The sequence below is a fragment of the Calliphora vicina genome, chromosome 5 (assembly GCF_958450345.1).
Source record: "Calliphora vicina chromosome 5, idCalVici1.1, whole genome shotgun sequence".
In the NCBI taxonomy this organism is placed as follows: domain Eukaryota; kingdom Metazoa; phylum Arthropoda; class Insecta; order Diptera; family Calliphoridae; genus Calliphora; species Calliphora vicina.
This window is the reverse complement of record NC_088784.1, coordinates 4,158,347-4,180,986: the sequence shown is the minus strand read 5'-3', so window position 1 is coordinate 4,180,986 and position 22,640 is coordinate 4,158,347. Positions and strand designations below refer to the sequence as shown.

General features: G+C 26.3%; 1 protein-coding gene across 1 annotated transcript; it reads right to left on the bottom strand.

The window, feature by feature from the left end:
* Window positions 1-22,069: 22,069 nt before the first annotated feature.
* LOC135959808 (uncharacterized) lies at window positions 22,070-22,384 on the bottom strand. The gene has a single exon (XM_065510884.1). The coding sequence runs from the start codon at window positions 22,382-22,384 to the stop codon at window positions 22,070-22,072; it is 315 nt and encodes a 104-aa protein (XP_065366956.1).
* Between the last annotated feature and the right edge of the window lie 256 nt (window positions 22,385-22,640).

Sequence of the window (22,640 nt, the reverse complement as noted above, 5' to 3'; positions counted from 1 at the left end):
TAGTATGTTTTTGAGATTTTTTCAAATTTAAAAACTTAACGAAACTTTATTTTCTAAATTAAAAGCATTTGGGAATAATTTTTAATATATTAATTTAGCATAAAAGATCAACTTTTAAAATCAAGAAAAAAAAATTATTTTAGAAAATTTAAAAAACTTAACAAAACATTTTTTCTATACTAAAACTACTTGGACATTTATTTTGCAATTTTTGTTTAGTTGAGATAAGCTTGTTTTCAAATTGATAAATATATTTAAATTTGGACAATTTAAAAAACTTAACGAAACTGTGTTTTTTAACCAAAAATATTTAAAAACAAAAGTTAGCTATATTCGTTTAGCTTACATAATTTATATTTCAAATCAAGAAAACTTTAAAATTTTGGAGAATTTAAAAAAACTTAACGAAACTTTAATTTTTAAACCGAAGGTATTTTGACGGAAGTTACTGTATTTACTTGGCAGAGTTAAGCTACTTTAAAGATCAAGCATTTCACTGCAGCAATGAAGCTTTTTTCGCTCTAAGAAACCTTAATTATTTTTACATTAACTTTTACTTGTTATAAAAGCTTATCATATTTATGTCTGCCTCAAAATTTACAGAATTTTTAGCCGTTATTTCTAAAACTTTCAAATTGTCCTTCATTTTTGGTGTTTTTTTTAAATACAAAACAAAAGTAAAACTATCAAATGACCATTATTTAAAGATTACAACACAACAAACACAACTAAGTCAATATCTGGTACTGGTTTTTGAAAATACTTGTTCATTTACTGTCCTTACATCCTTGTCTTCTTTAAACATCATAAATTTTATAAATTATGACAAGTGTGAGACTTAAATTAGAGAGAAAAAAGTATCCTTTTCTATATAGAGACTACACAAAAGGGAAAACAAAAGAAAATTTATCATTAACAACAAAACACCCCTTTTAAATATTAAAAATTAAAAAGAAAATCATAAACAAGATTTTGTTTAGACAAAAACCGAAATACAGTAGAGGCCATACATTTTATTTAACTTTGGTCAACTTGTCCAACATTAATTGAATCATTACATCACCTTTTGTATGCTTCTTTTATTTCATTCTCCATCTTCATAATGTCTGCATAAATATGAAAAAAAAGAAAAGGAAAACAAAAGGATGTAATAATTATTATGCATTGTATTATAAAACTTTAAAAAAACAGCCCTCACTTGGTCAGATTGAATTTCCTTACAAAAATATCTTAAAAGAAGGGTTTAACAATTCATCAAATGAGCATCTTTCAAATTTACTTGTTTTTTTTTTCTTTTAATGATTAAAAGTTACAGCTGTGTTTTTCAAATCTTCCTCCCCTGTGGTCATTTATTAAAGATTTTTGAAATTTTTTTTGTAAAGAAAACTTGACTTTAATCATGTAACTGATTTTTCATTTCTAATACCAGTATGTTTCAAATACAAGGATTTTGAATTTTTTTTTATTAAGTTCATAAGTCTTTTGTAATCCTTTACTTAAAAATTTAATAGAATAAAAATAAGTTGGGAATTATTATATAATCTTTAATAAATATATTTTAATTGTTGTAATTCCTGAAGATTAATTACAATGCTTTGTAAAATGGCATTAAATATTAGGTAAGAAAATTAATAATTCTCTAATTACTATTTATTAGCAACGGAAAGGTAAAAGAATGGTCAAACGGTATTTGCGAAAAGTATAATTCCGATGAGAATATCATTAGCAGGAAAACTGGAAATATCCTCGAAAAAAAGGTTTTACGCTTTGGTGTCGATTCGGCAAGATGGCCGGGCTTCACATACGATCTCTTACGCTTCGGGTTATCGTAATGAATCCAATTTTCATCGCAAGTAATGATTCGCTGCAAAAATGATTTTCTTTCTTTAGCGCTCAAACATCATTTCGGACATGCAAAATCCTTGTTCAGGTCTCTCGGCATGAATTTGTATGGTACCAAATTTCCCTGCTTTTGGATGAATACTGCTGATCGCAAACGTTTTGAAATTACTGCTTGAGGAGCTCCAAATGAAAGGTATTGTTGAATTTTACAACAATTTTCATGAAGTAATGCCTCCATTCCTTGGTCTTCAAACTTTTTTGGCTGAACCACTTCTGCACCGCAGAAAGCATCTATCGCATCTATTGAAGGCTATGGAACACATTCACCATAAGCTTTGGTGAGCAATCGGTGTGCTTCAGCGGCTCTTTTTTATACCCTTCACCTTCGTGAGAAGAATATATGTATAAGTTTGTCATTCCGATTGTAATTTCCACAATATAATTGTCTGTCTGTTGAAATCAACATTCCGAAGCCCCCAAATAACTTACATACACGATTCATACATCAATATCTTCGGATTTTTTCCGACTCGGTTCACAAATGGCTGAGATATAAGGAAAAAACCAGGACAACCTCGATTTTTGACCTATTTTTGACCTAATGATAGATATTTCAAAGACCTTTTCAACGACGTAAGTAAGTTGGACCTACAATGGGTGAAAATCGGAAAAAAAATATTTTTTAACCCGAATTTTTTTTCACCAAAAGTTTTTTTCGCTAAATATTAAAAAAATTTAAAAAACAAAAAAAAAATTTTTTCAAATTTAAAAAAAATAATTCGAAATTTTTTTCCAAAAACTAAAAAAAAACAACTTTGGAAAAAAAAAATATTTTATTAAAAATATTTAAAATTTTTATTTTGAAGTATAATTTGGTGAAGGGTCATTCCATTTGTAATTTTCACAATATAATTTTCCGACCCTATAAAATATATATATTCTGGATCCTTATATAGTAGATAGCGGAGTCGATTAAGCCATGTCCGTCTGTCTGTCTGTTGAAATCAATTTTCTGAAGACCCCAGATATCTTCGGGATCCAAATCTTCAATAATTCTGTCAGACATGCTTTCGAGAAGTTTCCTATTTAAAATCAGCAAAATCGGTCCACAAAATGCTGAGATATGAGGAAAAAACCAGAACAGCCTCGATTTTTGACCTATATCTGGATTACTAAGTCTTTATTATAGACAATATGGATATCTAATGATAGATATATCAAAGATCTTTCCAACGATGTATATAAGATTATAGTAAGTTGGACCTACAATGGGTCAAAATCGGAAAAAAAAATTTTTAACCCGATTTTTTTTTCACCAAACCAAAAAAAAATTTAAATTTAAAAAAAAAAAAATTTAAATTTAAAAAAAAAAATTTTAAATTTAAAAAAAAAAATTCCAAAAAATTAAACAAACAACTTTGGAAAAAAAAAAAATTTTGTTTACCTAAAAATATTTAAAATTTGTATTTTGAAGTATAATTTGGTGAAGGGTATATAAGATTCGGTACAGCCGAATATGGCTCTCTTACTTGTTTTTCATTCATATTGATTCCTAAGTACACAGAGAAAACAGATTCGTGATAGCAAACGAATTTGTTGTCAATCGAATGATTCTACCTTAGTGACCGCATTTTACAGTTGTGGCTACAAAATATTAGAAGGAGTAATAAAAGTTTGGTTGCTTCAACCGAAATTCTTCTTTATCAACTGATAGAAGCGAAAAATTCTATGTGTGCAACCGAATCATTCGATTGGCAACAAATTCGTTTGCTATTTCCAATCTGTTTTATCTGTAAAATAAAAATATTCATACTTTGTTAATTCTAACTCTTCTCCTTTACTCGTGAGAATAATTATTGCAATTCTTTTAAATTTGTTTGCACTCATATACAAATTCATCTCATGTTTCTAGTATCATTTCAATAAACTGATCATTATTGACAACAAATCATTAATAATTCAGTACTCGTACAAAACTATTAACGGCACAACACATAAATTAAGTCTAAAATTACATTTAACAAATAATAATAACCTTTTAAAGTAACAAATATTCATATTCTGCAACCCTTTTTTAACTTTTCTACCCATGTTTAACAAATTGGCAAAATTTGTTGTTCCCTTTTTCACAGCAGCCAATAAACATTTTTGAATAATTTGCAAAACTGTCTATCAAAACATTTAAATCTTATAGATTTTGACACTTTTTTTTGGCAATTGTAGGGTAAAAAAAACAAGATAGGGAAATAGATAACAAACATTTTATTAAAATGTTTAACACAATCTTTATTTAAACGCAAAAAGGGCCTGCAATAAACATGTAAAAATGGACATTCAAAGGAAAGAAAAAGGATATTGGCAAAATAACAAAACAACAGCAATAATGTAATAAAAAGTAGCAAAAGGAAAAAAGTACCTAAACAAAAATATTGGCGAATTTTCAAAATAACAACCCTTTTGTTTTGGTACCAAAGAAACATGTTTCCCAACAAAGATACGAAAAAAAGGATGTACTCAAATGTCAATACATGTTAGTAACGATGGATCAACGGTATTGTAATGATTTCAAGACATGACGACCGTTTTAATAAGATTTGCATGCAGTTTTCCCCTAAACAACCCTTTTCCCTTTGTTTTGCATACAGATTTGAAAAGGAAATTGTAAAGATAGACAGCTAGAATGTTTCCTAGTTTGATGCCACATTTATAGCCCATACATAATCCTTTTAATGGTGTTAAAGAAAATAATAATATTTCTTTTTAGTTTTAAAAACAAAATCATATAAAGTATTTTGAATGAATGTAAGTAGTTTTTGTTTTTAGATTCAACATGGAAAATGATGAGAAAATGTATTTTAAATCCTCTTGTCAACGCTTTAATAGACTTAGTAAGTAGTTTTATTACCTTATTTTAACTATTACTTAATATCTAATATCTTAGAGATAAAGGCGGATGATAAATCTGTTTTATAGTTTTTTATTCATTTTAGCTTCCTAAAGGATATTAGAAAAATAACAATTTTAAATAATGTTATTTCGTTTTTGATAATAAAAAGATTTAAAAAAACTGTTTATTACAGTCTTTGAAATTATTCAAAATAATTTTATAAATTTAATTTCAAAACTTTATGTTTTCTTTTTTTAATTTTCAATTCTAGTTTTTTTATGTATGTTTAACATAAGGCTTCTTTGTATTCTCTTCATTTTTAATTTTTTGCTTTACATTTAGGTACTAAATGCAGTTTTGTGGTTTTATATCCTTTCAATAAAAATATCAAATTTCTAATTGCAGTTTTTATATCAGTTAACTTTGTTTTATTTTTCAACATTTTCTGTTTCGTTTGCTTTGTTGTAAGTCAATACCCTGGTATTCTATTAGTCCATATGTTGAGTAAAACATTATTGATCGATCATCAGCATGACACACAACAACTGCTGCTAAAATCAGTAACGCTTTAAATAATAACAGATGTTTAAATTAAACCAGTTTAAACTAGGAGTGCTATGAGTGTTTAATGAGTGTTAAACAAAAAGTTTATTAACTCCCTTTCTCTTCAAAATAACAAAAAACCTTAAAGTATAATATGAAATTATATTCAAGCAAAGTATCTTGTAGTATTTTTAATCACTGATTTTCAACTTGGTTTAACTTAACACTAATATGCAGATTAACTTACTTTTTGACCTAACGGACCACCATGTTTTGTTGATCTTGTCAATTCAATCGTGATCGTTTTGTTCACTCTAGGATGAAACTGATATTGCAAGATCGTCTTCTAACTGAAATTGAAATAGAGACATGATTTGTCATTAGTTTCATTCATACACACATATTTTCATTTAAACTAGATTGAAATATTTGGTTGTCAAATAAATATATTCACATATTAATACTGTTTAACTCATTTACATTTTTGCACTCGCATAACTAGACATTTTTTAATTAAAATTCATCACAAGTTTCTGTATCATTTCAATAAACTTATATGACAAATGCTTAAAGAAGACTGTTGTCGATTCTATTTTTCAAGGTTGGCTACCGATTCAAACCGGCTAAAAGGTAACGGCAAAGCTAATTTGGATTATTTCGGTAACGGTAATTGCAGTTATTTCGATAACAGTAGTTGTGCTGAAAGGGTATTTTAGAGTTAACAATAGCCAACCATGAGATTTTTCCGAAAACATTCCTTCAAAATATGATGTATATTTTCAAATAGTTTGGGCAACTCAGTACTCGCTTTGAATAAAATTTTGGAATATTTCCCAAAGTTTTTATTGACTCAATTCCTTCCGTGGACGTTCTGACAGTCAAGAATTTCACAAAATCAAAAAATTCATGTTGAAAATTCGAATTTAATTTCGAAATTGGAGAATTTTTTAATTTTTCTTGAACATTTTTTTTTTAAAAAAATTAATTTTTAATTCGAACATTAAATTTTGAATTTTTTTTTTTTTAAATTGTTCTTGATTTCTAACTAATTTACAGTTTTGGATTATAGTTTATTGGTTTCGAAAATTGTCTAAATATTTTCATAATTTCTAGCCATTTTCATTTGAGATCTGTAGGTTTTTATTAAAATTTTGAAATTAGATTTTCGAAAATAGATTTTCTTCAAATGTTCATGATTTTTAGCATGTGTATTAAATATTTTTTTATTGGATTTATTGTTTTTCTTTTGCATTTTAAGCCAAAAAATTTCTTATACCAAAATTCGAATTCTAAATTAAAAATAATTTAATTTTTTGAATTTCTTTAAAATATTTATTAATTCTGTAATTATTTTTTATCATACATATATTGACTCAATTTTAAATTCGAAAATGCAATTTTTCCAATTTATGATAATTTCTACAGTATTATGAAATTATATGGAACTTTTTGCATTTTTAGTCAAAAATTTCCATGTTCGAAAATGCAAAATTTAATTTCTTAATTCAATTTTGTTTTAATTTCTATTTTGTCATTTTTTTGAATTCGAAAATTCGACAATGAAATTTCGAAACAGATTTTTTTTCATAACCTAGCTGTAATTTTAATTCGATTTAAAATTTTAATTAATCAAAAATTCTATGTTCGAAAATTCGAAATTGATTGCGAAATTAGAAATTTTTCCATTTTTCTTATAATTTTTATACTTTTTTGCCATTTTCAACAGCATTCTGCAATTTCGAGAATTCGAACATTAATTTCGAAATGCAAATTTTTTAAATTCGACATTAAAATTTCGAAATTGATTTTTTTTTCCAATTTTCGTTTAATGTTCATAATTTTTAACAAAGATATAATTTATAAGTATAATTTTAAATTATAAGCTCAAAAATTTCGTGTTCGAAAATTCGAAATTGATTTCGAAAATAGAAATTTTTCCATTTTCTTAAATTGTTTTCCAATTTTTAACTATATTCTGTAATTTTTATTGCAATTTGTACTTTATTTTTAATTCGAACGTAAGTTTCGAAATTAAATTTTTTAAATTATAACATAAAATTTAGAAATTGATTTTTTTTATGTTCATAATTTCTAACATTCCTATTATTTTTATTGGATTTAAAGTAAGTTTTTTAAAAAAATTGCATGTTCGAAAATTCGAAATTTTTCCATTTTCTTCAAACTTTTATAATTTGTGACAATTTTCAAAAGTATTCTTTATTTTTTTTTTTTAAATTTAGACCCAATTTTGATGAGAATTCGAACATAAATTTCGAAATTTGATTATAAAATTTCGAAAATGATTTTTTTCTTCTTCAATTTTTGTTAAATGTTCATAATTTTTAACAAAGCTATAATTTATATTGGATTTATAAGTAAAAAATTCAAAATGTATTTCTAAATTAGAAATTTTTCCATTTTCTTTAAATATTTATAATTTTCTGTAATTTTTATTACAATTTGAACTTAATTTTGAATTCGAACATAAAATTTCGAAATTGATTTTTTTCAAATTTTTTTTAATGTTCATAATTCCTAACATTGCTATGATTATAATGGATTTATATTGTAAAAAATTCGATGTTCGAAATTTCAAAATTTATTTGGAAATTAGAAATTTTTCCGTTTACTTCAAATTTTTATAATTTTTTGCAAATTTCAACAGTATTCTGTAATTTTTATTAAAATTTGGGCTTAATTTTGAATTCGAGCTCAAATTTCGAAATCGATTTTTTTTAAAATTTGAAATTGATTTTTTTTTTATTAAATTTTCGTTAAATGTTCATAATTTCTAACATAGCTATAATTTGTATTGGATTTATAAGTATATTTTTAGATTATAAGTTTAAAAATTTCATATTCGAAAAATTTTGAATAATTTCGAATTTTTTTTTTACATTTTTGTTAAATGTTTATAATTTCTGACATAGCTGTAATTTTTATTGGATTTATAAGTATATTTTTCGATTAAAAGCTCAAAAAAATATTCGAAATTTATTTCAAAATTATAAATTTGTATATTTTCTTACAATTTTCAACAGTATTCTGTAATTTTTATTACAATTTGGACTCAATTTTGAATTTGAGAATTCGAACATAAAATTTCGAAATTGATTTTTGTTTGAATTTTTTAAATTTTGACAGAGCTGTTATTTTTATTGGATTTATAAGAATATTTTTGGATTATAAGATCAAAAATTCCCAGTTCGAAAATTCAAAATTGATATCGAAATTAGAGATTTTCCATTTTCTTAATTTTTATGCAATTTTCAACAGTATTCTGTAGTTTTTTATGAAAAATTATAAATAAATTTTAAATTTGAGAATTCGAAAAATTTCGAAATTCGAATATAAAATTTCGAAATTGGTTTTCTTTCTAATTTACGTTTAATGTTCAAAATTTTTAGCACAGCTATAATTTTTATTGGATTATGTATAAGTTTTTCATAGTTCGATAGAAAATTATTGAAAAAATATATTTGAACTTGCCTTTTATAACAAATTTTTAATTATTTTGTTGGAAACTAAGTACATATTAAGTGTTTTATCTCCTTGATAAAGTATAATTCGATAACTATGAGAATTTCTTTGAAATGATTTGAATGAAATGTTTAACTATATTCACTTACCATCATAATCAATGTGATTGGAATGACATGTGGACATTTTGAAGTCATCAAACTGCATCTGCTTAACGCTTTAATGAAATACTCATCTATTAAACAAACTAAAAACAAATACAATTTCATTAAACTTTATTTTAAGCAGTAAGTTGTTAAAATTCCTAAATTTTGTGATTAAATAATTGACATTTGAAAATTTTAGCACAATTTAAATTTAGTTACACATCATAACTTAGATTATGAAATAAATAGAAAAAGAAATCTCCTCTAATACCCTGTTCTACTAGCAATATTACAAACATTAACTAGATGTAAGTACAACTGATTCTCAAACCACTAGCAGCTGTTATCCTAGTGCTAATCCGGCTATTGTGTGGAAAATATTTTGTGTGTCTGAGCAGCAGACTACTTTACAATTACTTATGGTCATAAACATGATACTTGCATTTCACACATTTATACTTTTTGCCAAAAAAGGAAAGAAAATATTAGTACCTTCAAATTTAGTTTATGAATATTATCCAATTTTCTATGATGGATAAATGATGGACATATGTTGAGTTAACATCTTAGCCCCACATCCCAGGAGAGTGTATCAAATTGCTTTTCATTACAACATATTTCTTTTATTTAATGCTTTCTAAAGCCTTCAATATTTATGACTTTTTTTATGGCTACCAGCGCATAGATTTAATTTTCATTACAAACAAATGCCTTTAATTTTCATTTTATTAACTTTAACTATTTTGTAGGGCTACAAAATAAATATAACTGAATTTTTCTTTTTTCATTTTTCCAATGACATTTGATTGATTTACTACTTACAATGACGCTCATTCTCATTTATGATTTTTATTTGCCTCTCAATTTGATTAAAACTACGACGTTACAGCTTAATTTTCTAACAATTTATGGAATGGTTGTGTTCATATTTAATACCCTCAAACAGTAGTAGTTTCAGCAGTTTGAGTAGTTGTATCATTTTCAATGGCTTTTGTTGCTTTTAATTTTCTAATGATGGGATTTTTATCGTGGGCTTTGTATTTAAGTATTCATTCATTCTTTCATTAATTCATTCAATTTGGGAAAATTGTGTGAAAATCTATTAAGTTTGTTGTAATTTGGAACATTAATTTTTATGTAAATCTTAATAGAGTTGTGTTTTAATGGAAATCTATTTTAGTATATGGGACATTTGTTTGGTTTCTAAGTAGGCGTTTTTATAACTGGCCTTCAAAACTGTAATGAATTTGTAGGACAATATTGTTGAGTAATTACTTAAATACTGCTAATATTCAAATATAAAGGGAAATAAAATAAGTAGCACACATTTAATTACTAATCTTTATAAATAGATTTGTTAAACATTGAATTCTACCACATTTTAAAATAGTAGTAGATTTAGTACTTTTTTCTAAAGTTATATTTTAAGTATTTTCTTTACAATTTTAATTAGATTCTATCTTAAAGTACATCAACAAAATACTTACATCAGTTTTTCTTGAATTTCACAATTTTTCAAATAGTAGTATTTTGACTACTTTTATCAAAATGGACGATATGTAATAAAACCTACTTTTAAAAATCTTAAAGTATAAAAACATGGTTTAAAATCAGCTTTTTTCTTTAATTTTCTTTAGTTTTCAAATAGTAGTATTTTTTATACTTTTTTAAAAATTAATAAAAAATAGAGCTTACTGATTTTTAAGAGAAGCCTTATGTAACTAATTATATTTTTTTAAATTTAAATCAATTTTAAAAAAAGTAGTAGATTTGGTAGTTTTTACTAAAGTTGTATTTTTGGTATTTTATTTTCAATTTTAATTCAATTCATTAAATTCAATTTATTAAAATATCAACATGGTCTAAAAAAGTACTTAGATTAGGTTTTCCTTTAATTTCCACAAGTTTTAAAATAGTAGTATTTTTTATACTTTTTTCAAAAGTACATAAAAATAGGGCTCACTGATTTTTTGAAGTAATCATATGTAATAAAATCTATTTTTTTTAATTTCAATCAGTTTTAAAATAGTAGTATATTTAGTATTTTTTTCTAAAGTTATATTTTAAGTATTTTCTTTTCAATTTTAATTGGCTTTTAGCTAATATATTGTTAAAATGGTCTAAAAAGTACTTACAGTAACTTTTTCTGTAATTTTCACAAGTTTTAAAATAGTAGTATTTTTTATACTCTTTTCAAAAGTGCATAAAAATAGAGCTCACTGATTTTTAGGAGTAATCGTATGTAATAAAATCCATTTTTTTAAAATTTCTAGCAGTTTTAAACTAGTAGTATATTTAGTACTTTTTTTCTAAAGTTGTATTTTCTTTACAATTTTAATTAGCTTTATACCTTAAAGCATTTCTACATGGTTTAAAATAATACTTTTAATTTTCAAAATTTTTCAAATAGTATTTTGACTACTTTTTTCAAATGAATAAAAATTTGAGCTCATTGATTTTTAAGAGCAGATGCATGTTATTAAACCTATTTTTTTTACAATAAAATACATTTCAAGCAGTTTTAAAATAGTAGTATATTTCGTACTTTTTTCTAAAGTTATATTTATTAGCTTTTTTCTTAAATATGGTTTAAAAAAATATTTACATCCGTTTTTTCTTGAATTTTCACTATTTTTTAAAATAGTAGTATTTTGAGTACTTTTTTCAAAATGTATTAAAGTAGTGCTCACTAGTTTTTGGGAGTAGTTGTATATAAAAAAACATATTTTTTTTTTAAATTTCAATCAGTTTCAAAATAGTAGCAGATTTGGTATTTTTCTATAAATACGTAATAGTAGACCCTCAAAGGTATCAAGAAGTGGACATTTTCCATATCCTCATTGAATGTTTTAATGTATTTTAAAATATTTAGTAGTATTTTTAGTACTTTTTCCTGAATGAATAAAACTAGACCACAGGGATTTCCGAAAATAGTTATCTCTAATTAGGATTATTTTTTGTATATAATATACATTTGTAAAAAGTAGCAGATTTTGAACTCTTTCCTAAAGTCGTATTTTAGGCACTTTTTTAAATTTAAATTTATTTTAAAATAAATAGTATTATTTTTTGTACTTTTATTCCAAATGTAATAAATTTAAAAATATTCGAGTATTTTAGGATAGATATTAGCTTGACTTTGCTTTAAATTAAACAAATTAAAATAGTAGTATTTTGACTACTTTTTTCGAAATATATAAAAATAGTGCTCACTGGTTTTTAGGAGTAGTCGTATGTAAGAAAATATTTTTTTTTTAAATTTCAATAAGATTCAAATTAGTAGTAGATTTGGTACTTTTTTAAAAATGTGTAATAGTAGCCCTCAAGGATGTCTGGAAGTGCTCATATATTTTTTCGAGTAGTTGTATGTAATAAAACATATTTTTTTTTAAATTTCAATCACTTTCAAAATAGTAGTAGATTTGTTACTTTTTTAAAAATGTTTAATAGCAGCCCCTAAAGGGTGTCTAGAAGTGGACACAATATTACATTTAATTAATTTCCAATTTTATTTCTATTTTCCTTATCCTTCTCACCCATTTTAAAGTATTTTAAAATAGTAGTATTTTTAGTACTTTTTTCAAAATGTTTAAAACTAAACCATAGGGCTTTCCATAAATAGCTGTGACTAATTAGGTATATTTTTTTAAATTTTGCATACATTTTTAATAGTAGTAGATTTAATACTTTTTCCTAAAGTCGTGTTTTTTGGTAAGGTTTTTTTCCAATTTTGGTAAAATTTTACATTATCATTTTTTTAAAAAATAGTTATAACCATTTTCCTTTAAATTTTAATTTATTTAAAAATAGTAGTAATTTTATTCCTATTTTCTAAAGTCGTTTTTTTGTATTTTCATCCAAATTTAAAATATTAAAAATTATTTTTTATTTTTGGGCAGAATAAAAATGTTTAATAGCAGCCCCTAAAGGGTGTCTAGAAGTGGACACAATGTTATATTTAATTAATTTCCAATTTTATTTCTATTTTCCTTATCCTTCTTACCCATTTTAAAGTATTTGAAAATAGTAGTATTTTTAGTACTTTTTTCAAAATGTTTAAAACTAAACCATAGGGTTTTCCATAAATAGCTGTGTCTAATTAGGTATATTTTTTTAAATTTTACATACATTTTTAATAGTAGTAGATTTGGTACTTTTTCCTAAAGTCGTATTTTTGGTAAGACTTTTTTCCAATTTTGGTAAAATCTTTAAAAATTGTACATTATCAAGTTTTAAAAAAAGTAGTTATAACCATTTTCCTTTAGATTTTAATTTATTTAAAAATAGTAGTAATTTTATTCCTATTTTTCTAAAGTCGTTTTTTGTATTTTTATCCAAATTTAAAATATTAAAAATAATTTTTTATTTTAGGGCAGAATAAAAATGTTTAATAGCAGCCCCTAAAGGGTGTCTAGAAGTGGACACGATATTATATTTAATTAATTTCCAATTTTATTTCTATTTTCCTTATCCTTCTCACCCATTTTAAAGTATTTTAAAATAGTACTATTTTTAGTACTTTTTTCAAAATGTTTAAAACTAAACCACAGGGTTTTCCATAAATAGCTATGTCTAATTAGGTATGTTTTTTTTTTAAATTTTACATACATTTTTAATAGTAGTAGATTTGGTACTTTTTCCTAAAGTCTCATTTTTGGTAAGACTTTTTTCGAATTTTGGTAAAATTTTTAAAAATTGTACATTATCAAGTGTTAAAAAAAGTAGTTATAACCATTTTTCTTTAAATTTTAATTTATTTAAAAATAGTAGTAATTTTATTCCTATTTTTCTAAAGTCCTTTTTTTGTATTTTCATCCAAATTTAAAATATTAAAAATAATTTATTTTAGGGCAGAATAAAAAAGTTTAATAGCAGCCCCTAAAGGGTGTCTGGAAGTGGACACGATATTATATTTATTTAATTTCCAATTTTATTTCTATTTTCTTTATCCTTCTCATCCATTTTAAAGTATTTTAAAATAGTAGTATTTTTAGTACTTTTTTCGAAATGTGTAAAACTAAACCATAGGGTTTTCCATAAATAGCTGTGTCTAATTAGGTATATTTTTTTAAATTTTGCATACATTTTTAATAGTAGTAGATTTAATACTTTTTCCTAAAGTCGTATTTTTGGTACTTCTTTTTTCCAATTTTGGTAAAATTTTTAAAAATTGTACATTATCATGTTTTAGAAAAGTAGTTATAACCATTTTCCTTTAAATTTTAATTTATTTAAAAATAGTAGTACATTTGGATTCCTATTTTTCTAAAGTCGTTTTTTTGTATTTTCATCCAAAATTAAAATATTAAAAATTATTTTTTATTTTAGGGCAGCTTAAAATAGTAGTATATTTAATAATTTTTTCTAAATTAATAAAAATGTTGATAATTGATTTTTGGAAGTAGTCATATGTAATACGTGTTATTTTTTGTAAATTTTAAATCAATTTTAAAATAGTAGTAGATTTGCTACATTTTTGTAAATGTGTAAAAGTAGCATAACGGGGTTTACTAAAATATGTATGCTGTTGTTTATGTTTACTTTCAAGTTTTTTTTTTATTATTTGCCATAATTTTCTTTAAATTTGACTCAATTTTAAAATAGTAGTATTTTTAGTACTTTTTTCTAAATAAATAAAAATACTCTACAAGTATTTCTAAGTCTAGTTGTAAGCAATTGAACACGTTTTTTTCAATTTTAAATAAATTTTAAAAAAGTAGTAGATTTGGTATTGAACTTTAAAATTCAATTTCGTCAGTGAGTTATCAGCCCAGTGGCCACCTTCACAAATTTGATTAGCGGAAACATATCTATTGTATGTTTTAATTCTATATTTATATGTATATTCCATCTATAAATTAATATTCAGTGGTTTTTATTAAGTTGTTTTAATTAGAACTTATGACGGTTTTCATTTCAAATTTATTTCAATACGTATTTCGTATTTTATTAAGTATTTGTTTAAAATACATTTTAATAAAGTTGTTTAGAAATCTATTTAATATTGTTACTTTTCACTTAAAAATTTCATTTAAATATAGATTTTCTTTCTTTCTCTTTCGCATTAGTTTCACACACACAAAAACCATTAGAAAAACATTTTTAAATGTTTTTAATTTTTCTTTAATAATAAATAAACTATGAAGCGCATTAAATGTTGAAAGTGAAAGGAAAATAAATAAACTATTGACCATTTTGCACTGAGAGCACAATGGACCCCTCTGGTTCTATTATTAACAACATGAAATCAATTAGTCACAAAACCCCGACATGAAAAAGAAAAATAAATAGAATTCGTATTAAAATTCAACTAAATTAATATGAACAAGATTTTATGCAAAAAAACAAGAACGAAAAACAAGGAAAATATAAATGATTCTAGAGGACTGCTGACTAGCTTCAGGGTTAATTTATAAGGGTGTTGTTTATTTGTCTTGAGCTAAGTTTAACCTTTAGTTAAACTGTTTGCAGGTTTTGTCATATTACTAAAGAAAAACTTTGAAGAAAATTCTTAATATGTTAAGAAAAGAAATATATGCCCTTATCATAGCCGCTGGCTTTAATCTCATTTAAGAAATTAAAACAAATTAAAATTGTAGTTGTGCTGTTGTCTGCATTTATCCTTGAATCAAGAGCATTAGTTTTTTCTTACAATTTCCGTTTCCTTTTTGTTTGCTGCGCTGTTACTTATTAGTGTCCTTCATGTTACGTGCAAATAAATTGGTATTAATTACACTGCTTCCTTATTTCCACTTCACTGCATTTAGTTTTTACGTAGTGAATTTTTTTTTTTACTTATTTCCACTATTACTTCTTGTAGATGTTAAACACTGTAAATCGATGGCCGGCATAAAGAGAATGTAATGCATTTTCATTCTCAGATGTAAGCTGAACAGCTATTGAATTTGATTTGGAGAATTTTCCTGAGTTTTATTGACATTCGTGTTATTTACAGGTAAATCACCGATCTTGTTCGGCTCCTGGTGGGTATGAGTGTCGATCACTGCTGTAAATAGAAGAGCATATGAATATGAGGGTCTTTCTTCGTCTTGTTTAGTCTTACAATTTAGCTAAGGAAATGTTTCGAATTAAAGTTTTAATTTCAAAATTTTTATTATAAAAAACAGTTATTTAATAATTTCGATTTTTATGCAGGTCTAAATTAACTCTGAGAAAAATTAAAAAAAAAATAGTTTTTTCATTTCAACGAATTTAAATAATTAAGTTTCAAAACTTTTAAAGAAAATCTATTTTATTTTCATTTCACATAACTTGAGTTATTCAACATCCAAATTAGTAATAAATTTCTTTAAATTTTCACTCCACTTACTACAGAATTCTTCTCCTGGGAAACCCATTTAGTCCTCGAAAATTAGTAAATAAAGCCAAACATGAAAAATCTTGAAAAATTAAATTTTGTTGACATTAGATAAGCAAAGGAGAGGAAGGAGACAAAGACAAATTAACTTAACTTGACTAATTACTTGTACTCATTGACAAAACAAGAGAAGAAATAAGAAAATAAATAAACAGAGAGACATACAAAACAAATTACATATTACTGGTATTTGCTTAAAGATCAACATGCTAAGCTAGAGAAAATAGAAAAACAAAAATCCTGCTGGAAAACAAATCTTTATGTAGACGGTGTAAAGTAAATAACTAAGCTAATAACTAGACAGCGACAGACAGGATTTTGGACAGACAGACAGACAGTTTTACTGGACAAACACAGAGCTAAATTGATACAGACTTTTATAAAAGCAAATAAGAAAAGAAAAGAGCATTCAAAATTTAAGTAGGAGCATTAATTGAAGTAAGGCCCAAATTACAGTTATCCTTAAAATTACATTCCCGAAAAGTCAATAAAACACTATCGCTTTGGAAAGGCCTTGCAAATACCTCTCATTGATATACATATGATGAAAAAACTAATAATATACTAAATATTATGTTATAATATTTGAGATATTGTTAGTTTTTGCTCATATCTCTGTCATTTATGTGCTGATTATGTTAATTTTCAATAAAAAATCTCGAACGTTTTTCCAAAAAAAAAATTTTAACAAATTTTTTTCACCAAAAATTATGTTTAAAATTTATCTTATAGAATTAATATAAAGTATAATCGGTTTTAACCGCGATTACCTAGATTTTTTTTAGACAATTTTTTTTTACCAAAAATTGTTTTATAAAATTGGGTGTTCGGTTCTGACCCTAATTTTCATTAATAAATCATTTTCAGCGATGAGGCCCAAATCAACATGAGATCTAAAAGATTGCAATGCATTCCGAAAAAAGTGACAGTTTGATGTGGATTTTGGACAGGCGGCGCGAGGTGTTATCGGTCCATATTTCTATGAGAACGAAGCACAGTGGCGCCCGTAGAACAAGTGAGGTTGCAAAAATCTAAATTTCATGTGCCCCTAAAAAATATTGAATAAACCTATTTTACAGTAAATTGTCCAACGATTTCAAAAATGCTACTCTTATTACAATCAATGCTACTCTTATTACGGGATTTTTTGGTTCAGAAGATATAGCCCTTCAAAGTTGACTGATTTTCAGTTTTCAAAAAAACAGACCATTTATAGGCTGTTGTTGTTGTAGCAGCAGTGTTTGCTGAGTTGACAGCCCTTGGCCGAGTGAACTCGGGTCATTCCGGTGCGTAGAACCGGCTGTCGTGGGAATGACCATTTATAGGTAATTTGGTCCGCTTTCAGATACAATATATCGAAAACTATATAACGGATCATCATTATTTTTGATTCTATTGATAGATCTATTTATTAAGAAAAGAATAAAAAAATTGTACTGTTTGCTTTGTATTTGTCCAGGTAAATCAATATTTACCAACTATCCATTTTTTCAATATTTCTCAACTTTGATGGAAAATAAAAAGAACTATCGTTTTCTATATTTGCCATATTTTAAAAATAAGTTCTTTGATTATTCCTTTACCAAATGCAAAAATTTCCAGCTGCCCGTCCTTGCCCCATTTTTTGCTAGAGGTAAAATTTTGAAAAAAAGTCAAGGTTTCAAAAATGACATGTTCACCAAAATATTTTTTAAAAAAAAATTTTTTTTTAATCTTTTCTGGAATAATTTTAAATCATAAAAGCCTTTAAAAAGAAACATTAAAAATCAAAAATTTTAAAAAATACTTTATTTTACTTCGCATAAAATTGATTTCTCCATTAGGCACCTGAAAGGCTTAGAACCATTTTCAAACACTCATTTCATAGGCTGATCAATATTATCTATCATATGCCTTTTAATTTTTTTGATTATCTCATTTGGTTCAAAAGTTATGATTTTTGCAACGAAAAAACTCAAATGGCGTCACTGTGCCACGTTCTACATTCTGCACGAGCGCTTTAAGGGCATGTACATCTCAAGTGGAGGTGATGTTAACTGGCCACTGAGATTGTGCGATTTGATCCCGTTAGACTATTTGTTGTGGGATGTTCTTAAGTCACAGGGGCCCTCAAAGCCAGAGTCATGGAAAATTTAACATTTCGGATGCGCGCCAACCAGCAAAGCGGACGTTATTGGGTGTATGACTTAAAAATGCGATATTTTTTAAAATGTTTAGCTTTAATTTTGAAACATTATTACAATATACATAAATTTATTCAAAGTATTGGCCTTACCTATGACATTTTTCCATCTTTCTGGAAAAATATGGATTCCGAGCCAAAAGAACTGCTCATCTTTTGAGGCCAAGGACGAATCAAGCTAATATCAGATACTCTGTTCCAAAGTGAAGCGTATCCCAGAGAGAGCGCTCTTCATCGATTCTGCTCGGTTCAGTTGTGTTTGGTACAAATTTCCTGTGATGGTCTGGCCAGATTTCATCACCTCAAAATAGATAGGATCTTTTTGCTGCCACCAAATACAGAGCATTTCCTTAGCTCCATGGATATTTGGCTTTGGTGTCGATTCGGCTGGTTGGCCGAACTTCACATACGATTTCTTACGCTTCGGGTTATCATAATGGTCAATTTTTCATCACAAGTAATGTTTCGGTGCAAAAATGATTTTCTTTTATAACGTTCAAACATCATTTCGGACATGCAAAATCGTCTTTCAAGGTCTCTTGGCTTCAATTCGTATGGTTCCCAATTTCCCTATCTTTGGTTGAATCCTGCGGCTTGTAAACCTTTTTAAATGGCTGCTTGAGTAGCTCCCAATGATTTTGCAAGCTGTTGTTGAGTTTTACAACAATCTTCATGGAATAATGCCTCAAATTCTCCAATTCTTGGTCTTCAAACTTTTTTGTCAGGCCAAAATCACCACTTCTGAACCGCACAAACCATCTCTTAAAGGAGACTTTGGTCTAAGGTATATAAGATTCGCCAAAGCTAAATATATCACTCTTACTGGTTATAATTTTATCAAAGACTTTGACCAGTTGGAATTATACATCAGGATATTCGAATGTTTCTCAGAATAGTTTAGTCCTGGTGAAGATTCAAGTCTGCTAAAAGAACATATAAGTCCTTCTGTATTAAGGGTTTAAGTTCAGTCTAGAAATCTAGTAATTTGTACATTTTCAGTGCTCTGAAAGGATTAAAAATATCAGCATTAGAGAAATACACATAGAGCGGGAACTAGGAAAAAATTCAAACAAAAAAATTACTTAAAAAATCACACATAAGAATGTTGTTTGTGTTTTCACATAGTTTTTTTTACTAAAAATTTTCATCTCTTATGTTGTTGACAACTGAGTTAGGTCTTTGAGAGGAGAGTTTCCAATCTATGTATATAATATTCATAAATAAAAATTGTTCTAGAAAACTTTGGTTTATTCTCAGATCATAAACTATTTAAAGCATATGCTTAGCATAGGTTTTGATGCAGACAAAAACACGTTTCCAAAGCATACAATTCAACCAAATATAATAATTCATGACGCTTATTGAAATTTGTTTAAAATAAAATAATTTATGAGACAGAAGTTTTAAAAAACCTATAAAAATTAAATGGAAATCTAGGATTTATTTAAAAAAGAATTAAAAATCAATCATAAACATTTACGACCATCACTAAATGTTAGCTTAAAATCTTATCAAGTGTTAAAAAGAAATTTAACAATTTTAGATTTTTACTAGCTAAATTTTTTATCAAAGAGTTAAAAAAAGAGTTTAAAAATCCTTTATAATGAAAATTTAACAATGTTCCAATATTTTATAACTGTAGCAAAGTGAAAGAAAAAGCCGCCATAAAAAATTTTAACAAAATGTTTTAATTGTTAAATAAAAGATTTAAAAGCGAAGAAAACAAAGAGTTTAAAAGATCGTTAATCTTCATCAAAGAGGAAATACGATGAAGAAACTATAATGTAAAATGACTCTCCTACAATAAACCAAAAACGAACTGAGCAGAAGCAAAGTTAGTATTTAGTCGTTAAAGTCCTGTTTAAATAGAAGGTTTTCTTTTTTTATTATTTCAATACAAAGAAGGATTTAAATGTAATAAAACCACAAAAGGTTTTTGTTCTGAGCAGCTCTTTGTTGCTGTGGATCTCTGTAACTTACGCACAAAATATTTTCATTTAACAATTTTACGATAAGATCGCATCTCTTTTAACTGTCAGGATAACAACACCAGGTTTACAAAGTTACTTCATTTGAAGAATTTTACCGGGTAAATGAAGTTTTTCTTTAGTTCCTTTTATTTTTATGTTTCCAATGAAGTGAAGTGTCAGTTTAGTTTTAAATCATTTCGATTTTATAACAAGCATAAAAAACAGCTCAAATTTCATTTTAACAATGTAACATGAAAAAGTAACGAAAGGATTAAAGTGTAAAGGAAGATGCAAAATAAAAGCAATAAATATCAAGTAACCATTTTAATTAAATATTGTAAAAATGTTGCAAGGACAAAAGTAACTCTATTTTGGAAAAATACTTTTTTAAATCATTTTATTTTTTGGAAAGAAAATGATGAATATTTTTAATGAAAATATTTAACATAATTTTCCTATAATTTGCTTTCTTTACAAAAGAAAACAAAACTTTTAACGGTTTTTCTAGAGATTTCAAAATTACCCCCTTTTTTTCTTTACAAACTAACTCCGGTTACAGTTTGTTTCCCAAAACTGTCCCATGCTTAAAGAGAAAGTAAAACATTTTTATGCAAATTATATGTCTGTCTCTCTATCCATGTTGTAATGTTGCAATTTGAGACACTTCAGTGACATAATTCTTGACAGCTTGACGAATTTTGATTGATACGAGTTCATAACCCATAAAGAGTAAAAGAATTTTTCTCAAATTTTTATTACATTAAGCTGTGTGTGTGTAAATGTCAAAATTGTGTTGGATTGATTACTTGTTCTCTTGTCATATAAATAGAAATAAAAATAAAATAAAACTCGTTGCTTTTAGATTATGGGATAGTTTTAAATTTGTGTAAAATGTTGCATGTTTCTTTTTTTTAGTAGTTTTTCCAAATTTTACATGGTGCCATGTGTGTTGTGTCAATGTTTTTTTTTCTATCTCTAGTGATGATGTTTAAAGATGATGAATTTGTTGCAGTATGACGTCGTTTTTTTTTTTGTTATTGTTGATAATTTATGCAACATTTTTTTATGGGCCAAACATAAATTCCAGTTCTTAAAATGAATTTAAGAACTTTTAAGCAGCTGTAATGCAACAAACGCCTTAAATTGTAGTTGTAAGAAACCATAAAAACGGCTGTGTGAAGAAAATGATTTTAAAAATTCATAAAAATCTTATTTTAGTTTACAACTGGGATTTTTAACTGGATTTTTTTATTCAAAATCTTTTAATTTCCTAAAAAAAGTAACGTTTAATAAGCTTAGCATGAAGAGATGTTACGAAAGTACTTTTTTGGTACCATTTCATAAACAAAAGTACCATAGTACTCCTTAAACAAAATTTTCAGTATCTTTATTCGAATAAGCAAATCATGGCAATTTGTTTCATTCTCCATTACCCCTCTTGGGAGCATATGGCTTCCACAAAGCATCTGCATCTTTCACGATTTGATGCAGTTGTTTTCGCGTCTTCTCCTATACGATTGCACTCTCCTAGTTCTTGGAGTATCGATTGTATTCTTTGGCCGACCACGACTTCATGAGACTTGAGGGTTCCACTCTAGCGCCATCCTCGTTATTATTATTAATTATTAATTCCTTTAGTTCCTATAAGGAACATAAGGCCTCAACGAAAGATTTCCAATCGTTTCTGTTTGATGCTAGGTTCTTGATTTCATTCCAACTTTTTCCTGCTAGCGAAGCCTCTATGTCTAACTGTCTTCTCCAAGTGTGGGCAGGCCGTCCTCTCCTTCTACTATCTTGCGGATTCCAGTCAATGGCATTGCGGGTTACATCTCCGGGTGGTCTTCGTAATGCGTGGCCTATCCATCGCCATTTCCTTCTCAAAACTTCGGAATGTATTTGCCTTTGATTTGTGACTGTCCAGAGGTGTGTGTTTGATATTCTGTTGGGCCAGTACATTTTTAGTATTCTTCTTAGGCATTTGTTGTGGACAACTTGCAAAGTGTTTATGCTCTAGCCGCCATATTCCACGTTTCACAGCCATAAAGGAGCACAGACTTAACACACGAATTGAAAATTGTTTCCTCGTTATACTGTTAGGATTCTTCTTGATAGTATGGCCGGTCCAACTCCATTTCCTTTGTTTTATTTGGGTTAGTATGTCCTAGTTCTTGGAGTGTCGTGGGTATCCATGTATTCTTTGGCCGATCACGGA